General features: G+C 34.1%; 3 protein-coding genes across 3 annotated transcripts; all 3 read right to left on the reverse strand.

Moving 5' to 3' along the window:
- Nucleotides 1-262: 262 nt before the first annotated feature.
- On the reverse strand, nt 263-3,079 carry LOC100178832 (uncharacterized protein in proB 3'region). Its single transcript, XM_002130247.5, has 3 exons — nt 2,182-3,079; nt 1,627-1,871; nt 263-1,418 (listed from the first exon to the last, which is right to left on the reverse strand). Exons 1-3 carry the CDS (start codon nt 2,634-2,636, stop codon nt 1,108-1,110), a joined length of 1,011 nt encoding a protein of 336 aa, XP_002130283.1. The 5' UTR covers nt 2,637-3,079; the 3' UTR covers nt 263-1,107.
- On the reverse strand, nt 3,072-6,031 carry LOC100181196. The gene has a single exon (XM_026836812.1). It carries the CDS (start codon nt 5,977-5,979, stop codon nt 3,625-3,627), a length of 2,355 nt encoding a protein of 784 aa, XP_026692613.1. The 5' UTR covers nt 5,980-6,031; the 3' UTR covers nt 3,072-3,624.
- Nucleotides 6,032-7,054: 1,023 nt separating this feature from the next.
- Nucleotides 7,055-9,821, reverse strand: LOC100183542 (exonuclease 1). The gene is made up of 2 exons (XM_002130178.3): nt 9,504-9,821; nt 7,055-9,286 (listed from the first exon to the last, which is right to left on the reverse strand). The coding sequence occupies exons 1-2, from the start codon at nt 9,711-9,713 to the stop codon at nt 7,259-7,261; spliced, it is 2,238 nt and encodes a 745-aa protein (XP_002130214.1). The 5' UTR covers nt 9,714-9,821; the 3' UTR covers nt 7,055-7,258.
- Nucleotides 9,822-9,981: the final 160 nt, after the last annotated feature.

Below are 9,981 nucleotides of genomic sequence, written 5' to 3' on the forward strand. Positions count from 1 at the left end.
GGCTCTAATACTGCTGAATCACGCCCTAAAACCGGCTGCGGGTTAAAGGGCATCCTATTACGCAATCGTTTCTTCTACGTAATAACTCTTTGTGATAGTTTTTAAATATATTAATTCACATTACAACTTTAATCTAAATCAGTTTTACTTTATTTTATGAAAATTATAATTAAGAAGCATTTTTTATATAATTTTGTGATGCTTACTTTATTTATTTTTTCTCTTAGTCATGTCTAAACCAACAGACGCTAACATGACAAAGTAAATTTCTACAACCTTTTATTTACATTGCAGCTGCATAGAAAAGTCAGTACGTGAGACACAACTACATTACATCATAGCTAATTAAGAATGTTGTGTTATTAAACTATGATTACACCATATACACAAAGCAATTACATCACATACATTCACTGTCTATTATGTGTTAAAATGAAAGTTCAAAAAAATAGACAAACATTAACTTCATACATACACCTTGAAACCTTTAGGAAATTACAATCATTTTATCCAGAGCCATAGAAATACCGAGTAGACCAACCCATTGTTATGTAAAAGACAAAGTGAACGGCAATTTGGGTCCAAAATAACACGGTAGGTATAGGGAAAATGTCTGTTTTTTGATAAATTACAGAAAAACTTGGGCCTAAAAACAAATTTAAGGGTTGAAAAATGTAAAAATCTGTTTCACACCTCCCCACAAAAGGAAAACACAAACAAAACCTAACAAGTTCGTTTAAACCCATTGCCAAGGTGACTACTTTTGCTCTATTTTGGACACACAAAGACGGCAGGTGTTTATACGATTTTGATTTTATCTAACATTAATGCTGTGTTTTCTGTAGTACCACTACCATAATACATTTGCATATATGAAAGTGAAGAACAAATTAAATCTATTCATTTATATATGTTTAAAATAAAAAAAATAACTAAATTAATTACACTGTTTGAATAAATCAAAGTGTGTTTAAAAGTAGCAATTAATTATCACATGGGTGTTCTATACCATACACTTTGTGCCCATTTAGGGGTTATTGCATATAACTTTGTGGATGATTAATTAGACCAGTGTGCTATAGCGGTTTTCAAATAAGCCAGTAACATTTAGTAACTATTTGAAGATGGATAAACTTGAAATTTAAGTTCCTGAATATATAACTTAAGGTTTTCTTTAAACATTAAAGTTAATTGTCCTTTAACAAAAGGCCCTGACACATGGGGTGTAATCACAACATTATCCATCTCCCAAAGCTTGCTTGAGGGGAGCAGTGGTTCTTCATGTAAAACATCCAGAAATGCTTTGGAGATCCAACCATTAGTAAGCGCTTGTATTAAACTTTTCTCATCAATTATATTTCCCCTCCCAACATTAATAAAAGCAGGTTTACGGGGTTCGCAAATTTCAAGACGTTTCCCTGTAAAATAATTGAATCATATTTATTGAGCACAGAAAAAGCAAGTTGCAGAGTAAAATTGTAAACATAATAAATCATTCTTTAATATGTGGGGAAGTCTGTTAAAACTGTTATAACTCGTAATTAATTACCAGTTACCATATACGTAAGTGTCTGTTAACTTTACGGGTGTAAAAAAATAATTATTGATATAAATCCATTCATATACCTGACAGAAGTCCTATAGTGTTTGGTGTAGAAGGAAGAATATTACAAATGAAGTCACAAGAGGAGAGAAACATATCAAGATTGTCGGGATAATAAAACTCATCAAATAGACCATCATCCCGATCAACTTGGTGGTTTTTAAACCCAATAACTCGCATTCCAACTGCTTTAAGAAGTTCAGCAATCTTTGTTCCAATGTTTCCAGCTCCAAGAATCCCTGCTGTTAAGCTGTTTAGTGGTCTTGGTCTGAATAAACATATTTAATGTTATTTGGCGTTTAAATGGCAGCTTAAACTCAGGTATTTCCCAGTACATCTTCCAGTGAATAAGAAAAAATCAGTTTAATTTATCTTCTTAAAAGCTATAGTAAGGATTAAATTATCATTTGTTTAAAATACCATACAAATAAACACTACTAGAACAAAAGTATCAAATTAAAGCACTTAAAAAGACTCAAAATGACTTTTAAATAAAAAAGCTTTATATATACCTTTTAACTCGAAAGTTTAGGCATAACTTGAAAAGTGCATTTATAAATAAGTTTTAAAAAACTTACTTGGTCATATACATTACGTAATCATCGAAATCAGCCCATTGTTTCGCTGATTGCAATTTAAACATTTCTTTAAAATCTCGCTCAATAGCAATCACAGCTCCAAGTACATACTCGGATATTGGCAATGCAAATACATCGCCCATCCTTGTGTATTGTATATCCCATGCCGGTGCATTTGGTGTTTCTTTATAACTTTCAAAAAAACCATCCAAGCCAGCATATGTGAACTGGACCCACTTAACTGAGGTGGGGAGCTGGGGTATTATTGGCTGAATAAAACGTGGAGAACCAAACAAAACTTCACAGCCATCAACAGAAGCAATCATCTGTTCATGTGTCTGGCCAGTAGTTGCTATTACTTTGTATTGCACATTGTCAAGTTTATTTTCCAATAATTCAGCGTTAAATATTTTAACAGAGTTTAAAAGACCGACAACTATTCGCCTGGTTTCCATTTTTACTAAATTAAACAAAAAACATCATTTCACACAAGTCAATATATTTTATATTACTTAAATAATAACTCCATAATTGCAACATCAGTAAATTCATCTATAGAGAAAAAAATTGTAATTCATTGTAAAGTTTCCCTCTTCTCATCATGAATCTTTCGGTTTTGGTGGAAAAGTCTTTTCAAACCAATCTTTACAATATCGAGCAAGAGTTTCAACTTTAGGAACATCATAATTCTGTGTTATGTAAACACCTGTCAATAATCCAGCTCCAAATTGAAACAGAAATTTCATCATGTTCAATTATGCAAGAATTTCCAGAGTGTAAATATTCCCAGATCAACAAGTAATGGAGAATCCACCTCCACACCTTTGATGGAGCTCCACTTGTTCACAGTTAATATAACTTAAGCTTCAACTTAAGGCAATATATTGCAATCTGAAGTGAAATAAAAAAAATATTAAGAGTCTGAAATACATACAACATACAGAAGCTTTGCTATTCTACTTTAACATTTTCAATTCATACCAATTCATACAACACAAGTTGTACAATAAACTTTGCATGGATGCTCAACCTCTGTCATAACTAATAATAATTCCTAAGTTTAACAGTTGAAAATAGACTTGAAAAGAATAATAACAGTTGTTACAATAACAAGTCACAATTTTTAAACTGACACCTTCTATTCACTGTAAATGATGTGGAGTTTTGAATGCAATATAGAAATACCAACGATTGTATATTATTACATTAAAACAACTTGACATGCAACTTTTAAAAGTTTAATGAGTTTGAATTCTTTGTTAAGGGGTGGAATGGTGAATGATGTGATTGTTGTTTGTCTATTGATAAATATGCATTAAAAAAATTGAGGGTTGTCCTGCCTACCCTGCCACCCCAGGTTCGGTGCCTGTCAGTAGCAAAACCCAGGGGGTGGGTAAAAGCTTTTACAACTTGGGACACATGTGTTTAACTTAATTCTCCACATCATAAAGGAATTGTCCGGAGTCTTTTATTTCCCCCCATCAAAGTTTGTTTAATATCAACTTTTATTTTGCGGCTTCGTTTCTTAGTTAGTGTTAATTTACTACATTGCTGGTAATCCACACCAAACTTGTGACACCATTCCAGCATAGTAGTGTTATATACCTCCTTGTTATTCACTAAGGGTTCTAAACAGTAAAGGATCCACTTGCTAATAGAGTTTTTGTCAACAACCTGCAGGCTAGATGCCCCAGAAACATTAGACATGATCAAAATCTGTGAGACAACTTCCTGTGTGATGATATTTTCCTTTTTCTGAGTTTGCACCAAAACCAGTCCATTTGGAAGATTATTCGGTTTAATTGGCCCAACTTTTATAAAAACTCCCTGGGGTTCTTTTATCTGTGTATCTTTCAGTAACAGGACTGAGAACGCCCAACATTGAGATCGAACTGAATTAGCAGAGCGAGCTACGTTAACACATGTAAATTTGTATGGCACAGATTTGACTAGGCTTGTGTTTTGTAATTGTATGGTTGGAGACACAACAGAATATCTGGATAATGTTTCTGGCTCATCGACACATGCTCCAACTTGTTGCTCTTCAACTATTTCATGGTTTTGAGAAATTTCTTGCCCAGATTCATCAATAGTTGAGATCTCAATATCATCACTATTTATCTCTCCATGTTCTTTTACATCTTTTTTAATCTTATCCACCACCCCAAGCTCCTTACACCACGCACTTGCAGTAGTTTCCAAATTATGAAGATCCCGCAATGATTTCAAGCAAAACAAGATAAACTGGTATGCATAGTTTAACAAGACATGGTGTATCATCAAGACTTCAATTTTAAACTCGGCCAAAACTTGTTTTGCAACTTTGGTGCTGATAGCTATGGGGTAAGTTGGCTCTTCCACATAAACTATCCCGTACGCAACCTCATCTGTACCAGTTGGTCCAACCATAATGCAAGTTCCTTCTTGTTTAATTATTTCAAACTTGCTTGTGTTTTTAAAGGAAAATATCCAGCGTCTTGACCTTGGAGAGTTCATTCTTTCCGAAGAAGTTTTACCAAGTAGTTGTTTAAGTCTTGTGTGAATTTCACTATAACATGGAAAAGTATCTGATTCACAGAAATCTAAATAGTTAACATCTCTATCGGTGTCTTTTTTCCGTCGTTTGCTTTTCCGTTTTGTTTTTTCTTGCAGTAAAACGTTCCTTCTTTGATTAACTTCAAAAAGACGACACCACTCTGTGACAGTCTCCACAAACACCTGGGGTTCTGTGATGAATGGTTTCAAACAGAACTTAATGCATTGATACGCTGAATTATTTGCTACCGGCAGAACAAACGCGGGACCTTTGATACCCGATTTATGCAGAAGTTTTACAGCAGCATTTTCTCTTAAGGAGTATCTATACTTAGGCCCAGTTACATTCATCATACCCAACGCACATCCTTCTTCTTTGTATGAAGCGATTCCTATTGAAACACACTCCTGTTCTGTAATGGTTAAACCAGATGTATTATGCAGATAAAAGACCCATCTTTTTGATCTTTCACTTCGTAAATCAGATCGGAAACTAGAGATAAAGTCATCAAATGAACCAGTCACTTGCGTTGAAATATTGGTAGATGTTGTCTCATCGACTTCTGTATTCAAAGTTTCCAATGCAATCTCACAATCTTCATCATTTAGTTGTTGCTTTTCATTATAAACCGATGGATCCAACAACTCGTTTTTATATTTGATGCCAAGCTCATAACACCATCTGTTCACTTCACACACAAATATTTCGTATTCTTTTAAATAAGGAAATAAACAAAGCTGTATCTCATTGAAAGTCTTCTTATACAGGATAGGATGCAGAGAAAAATAATCCAAGAAATCGAACCCTAATTGACCCAAGAAAGTTTGAACATGAGATTTCAACATTGTGTTGCGATTATCTGCTGACTTTAGAAACATTATCCCATGTGAGATGCCTTCAACATCAGGTGGTCCAAGTTTTACCACAACTCCTGGGATTTCACCCAATGTTATGTCGTTTTTGCCAACGGAAAATTTCCATCTACAAGATTGTTGTTTTTCCGTTTTAATTTGATCTTTTTTTAAAACTTGTTTCTTAGCCTCAAAATTTTCCGAATGAATTTCTACAATCATGTTTGAAATATCATCATTTTCTATCTCGCTTACTCTTTCTTCATGGTTTATTTCTTCAACTGTGGTTAATTCCACAGTGTTTGAAACATAGTCGTGATCAATGGCAGGCTGGGAAAGTGACAATGCATCTTCTGATGAACTTTGTGCATCACAAACATTGTTGTTTGTATCATCAGTTGCTACATCCATGGTCAGTTCATATTTAACTAGTTTTCGCTTTTATTTGAACAAAACAAAGTTTACTTCTAAAATATATGTATATCAATATAAATACACGTTACAAAATAGGTTAAATAGAAACTTTAACCACAGAGAATAAAGCATGGTAAATAGAAACTTTAAATAGAAACTTTAACCACAGAGATAAAGCATGGTAAACGATGCTAGAGGTTGATAACATTCTATAAAACGAAACAAAAATTACCTGGAAAGTTAAATTTGCCAAAAATAATGAAAAAAAAACAAGAAGTCGACCAACTGTTCGACAAAAATGGCCAGAACTTGCCTATATGCAAAGAATATGCATGCGAAACGTTGGCGTAAAAATGATCGAACAAAGGTCAGGTGTAGAATTATATACGGTACGAACCCTGAACATGGGTAACGTTTAAATTTCTAACATCACATGAATTATTCTAATATAAAAACAAATATAACGGCGACATTTTGCTGAAAAACTTACAAACCGTAATTCTGTCAAAAACATAGATCCAAAAAGAAAGTGTTGCCAGTTGTAAACCTTGAAGCTGAATAAAGTCCGTTCTTTAATTGGAGAAGTGCATGGGTCCGTATTAAACCAACATCAATGTAATTAAAAACCCGGCTTATTTACACATGATAATATTTGATAAACAGGCAACACATTCATATACCTATCAATTTTAAGCTTTAGCACTTTTTCGAGTTTACCAAATTTCTTTGAATTTAAACAACAAACTCCTAATACACAACCAAAGAGATTAAAACCAATCTCTTTGACACAACATAATCTCCATCGCCTTGAAACAAACATAGGTTTTAATCTCTTTGACACAACATAGCACGTAATCAAAAATATCTAAAGCATATTTTGTTGGGTTGTATGGATAAAATATACCAGGAGGAATCCGGAGCAACATAAACTGCGGTAAAATACAGTTGAATGTCCCACCAATCTTTTAGTCTCACATTCCTATATTGGTGGCAGATCTGGTATGCCTAGAGTCATTGTAACCACTGTGCCATGCCTCTATTTATGCAACATAAGACTCCTATACACTGCTGGTATTACAAAGCGAGTTTTTTTTATTCAAAGTAGGAAAGTATGTCATGAAACCATTAAAACTTGGCAGGTATTATGCACATCTCAAAGCACCAAACAGTAGAGCAGTAACAATGTTAAGGTTTAAACCGTTTTACCATGAAAAAGAAAAATTATAAAATATTGTTTCTATTAAAACGTTGTAAAAAGTCATAAAGAGTAAAACTATTACGATTTATTAAAAAAGTTTGTAATACTTTTCTGAGATTTCGATTTTTTAGGATTAGTTTTTTTTAAACCCACTTTTTTTTGAGAACCAAAATATTTAGAAACAGTTTTATTTTTTGGTTCAACAACACTTCTGCGAATTCCCAAAGTTTTTCTGACAGGAACTTTTTGAACAAAAGCTTCCTCATCAGTATTACACGATAAACACACAACTTGTTTATCTTTGTTTGCAGCAGAACTACCGTTACCATCTTCTAACAATGATAACGGTGCACGAGGTATATCTAGGATAGGTATGGATTCTAAATCTTCACTTTGATGATCAGTGGTTTCTTCTTTTATATTTACTTTATCTGTGAGTTTGATTTTATCATCTAATATAGGAATTCCTTCGTTAATTGAATCAGTAGTTCTCTCTACATCACCAGAACTTATCTCTAAACTTGCAACTTCTTCATTTAAACCAGGACTGGCCTCAATATTGGGAATTATAATTTTTTTACGTTTTTTCCCCGTAAACACTCTTAATCCTTCATCGCTGCTATTTAGTGAAGATCTATTCCGTTTTAAACTGGAATTCAAATTTTTACTAAAAGGATTTAACCCACTACTCTCAGGAGAAATGGGAAGATCCACTGGTTTCCCAACCTCACTTGACATTTCAGATAAAATATCATCCAATACTTTATCTGGGGTTACATCAGCCATAGAGAAACCTTCAGTTTCTTGGTCAGTGAACATCTCATCACCGTTCAACACGTTTTCACTTTCAGATTTTACTTCCGCAAATTTCATCTTGGGTGAGGAGGAAGTTGGGACAAAAAAACGACTTTTTACAATTTGTCCAATTTTTCTTGGACTTCTTCTCAAACCAATATTTTTTTTATTTCGTTTTGTTGGCTTGTAACTATTAATCAGGTCATTTTCAATTTGACTTCTCAGACTAATACTTGGTTCCATCTTGGGTTTTAACTTTACCTTCTTCTCTTTAAAATCTTCTGTGTCCGGCTCATTTTTTAAAACCCCTTCCAAAATATCTTCTGCAGTAAGAACAAGTCCCTCTTCTTTTTGTGGCTTGTTCATCTGTTTTGTTGGTTTCTCTGAAACTTGTTCAATAAATACAGTGTCTGCATTGCTCACTGCCTTGTGGGAGTTATTTTTACTGCTCCAAATACTTGGGGAAGTAGATTTCCGACTAGATATCCATTCATCAACATCAAAGAAACCAATTCGAAGTTTTGTATTTACATCCACATTACCGATAGCAAGTTGAAATGCTTCTGCTTTATTAAACATGGCACCTGCAAAGTTTAGATCATCCACAGTCACACCAGGTGGGTATTCATTCAAAGGTATAAGTTCACGCTTACTAGGGTCAAACACAAGTTGGTATAAAAATGTCTTATCCGCACGCTCAAAATCAGCCCCATACGATGGATCAATTGGTCCAACACTTTTAATGTACTGGTTCAATTTCCTTGCTACTTGGTATGCATCTTTGCTTTTTGATAACTTGAGTGCTTTGCAAGCTTTAACAAGCCCAACACCCTTAATGCTTGGTAAATAATCACAGCCTGACAATATACACATATGTCGGAACAACTCGGGTGTAAATCCGACCAGATTCTTCACTCTTCCCAAATGTTCCATCTTCACTTGTTGACCTCTTCCCAACACATCCATTTTAAAAACAACGTTGTTACAACCAAAGCACAACAAATCCGAGTCCTCGGTGATAATTGCTTGAGCAATTCCTTTCTTGGATAAAAATGCAAGTTGTGCGTCAGCTTCATATGGTGCCACGATACAATCGATGCCACGGCTCCGTGCCGCCTGCATAACATCAAGTGCCATGGCAGGTGTCACACTGATACATTTAGTAAAACAATCTCTAGCCTGGGAAAGTTTACCTTCTCTCAAATATTGTTTGCCTTTTTCGAGATTCTCTTTTCTGCGTTTATGTCTTTGCTGCTCAACAAGTTCTTTAGAAGGCAGTCGACAACCATCGAAAACTAAGATTGGTTTTACCTGAAATAAAGTTATATAGGATGTAATAACTTAAACTGTTTGTATCTTGCATTTATTTGTATCTGCCATTAACGTATTAAGGTTTCTAAAAAGAAAAATGAACTCCTGTTATTTTGGTAATTAGAACCAAACCAATGCAATACCAATATAAATATATTGAGCTCCGAAATGATATTTATCGTCACTTAATATATATGAACATATAAAGTAAGCAAACCTTATGTACTTGGAGCATATCCAGGTACTTCATGCAGTACTTTACGTACTGATCCGTCTTTTCTTTTTTCGCGAGTTTTTCTGCGCACGCAAACGATCCTCTATGCAACCAACAGTAAGTATCGACCGCAACCGTTTGGTTTGCATATTCCCGAATGTGTATATCTTCCGTGGCATCTTTTATAAACTTTAAAAGGCCTTGAATTCCCATTAAAACGATCCAACATATAGCTTACGTTTCGTATACAACATAATTTGATTGACACTTGCGTTTCGCGCGAAATCAATGTTTACATTTTCGTTACATAAAAATCTAATACTTTCAAATAAAATGTGTTCATTAAAAAAAGGAGGTGCCCAAAATATCTAATACTACGTTTATTTTTAGGTTATAAATCAAAACATACGTTTTAGTAATATATTTTGTCCAAATATCTTGTTACGACCAACACCTATAGCACTTAAATGAAACCCAAGGC

This window comes from Ciona intestinalis, chromosome 11 (assembly GCF_000224145.3).
Source record: "Ciona intestinalis chromosome 11, KH, whole genome shotgun sequence".
Taxonomy (NCBI): domain Eukaryota; kingdom Metazoa; phylum Chordata; class Ascidiacea; order Phlebobranchia; family Cionidae; genus Ciona; species Ciona intestinalis.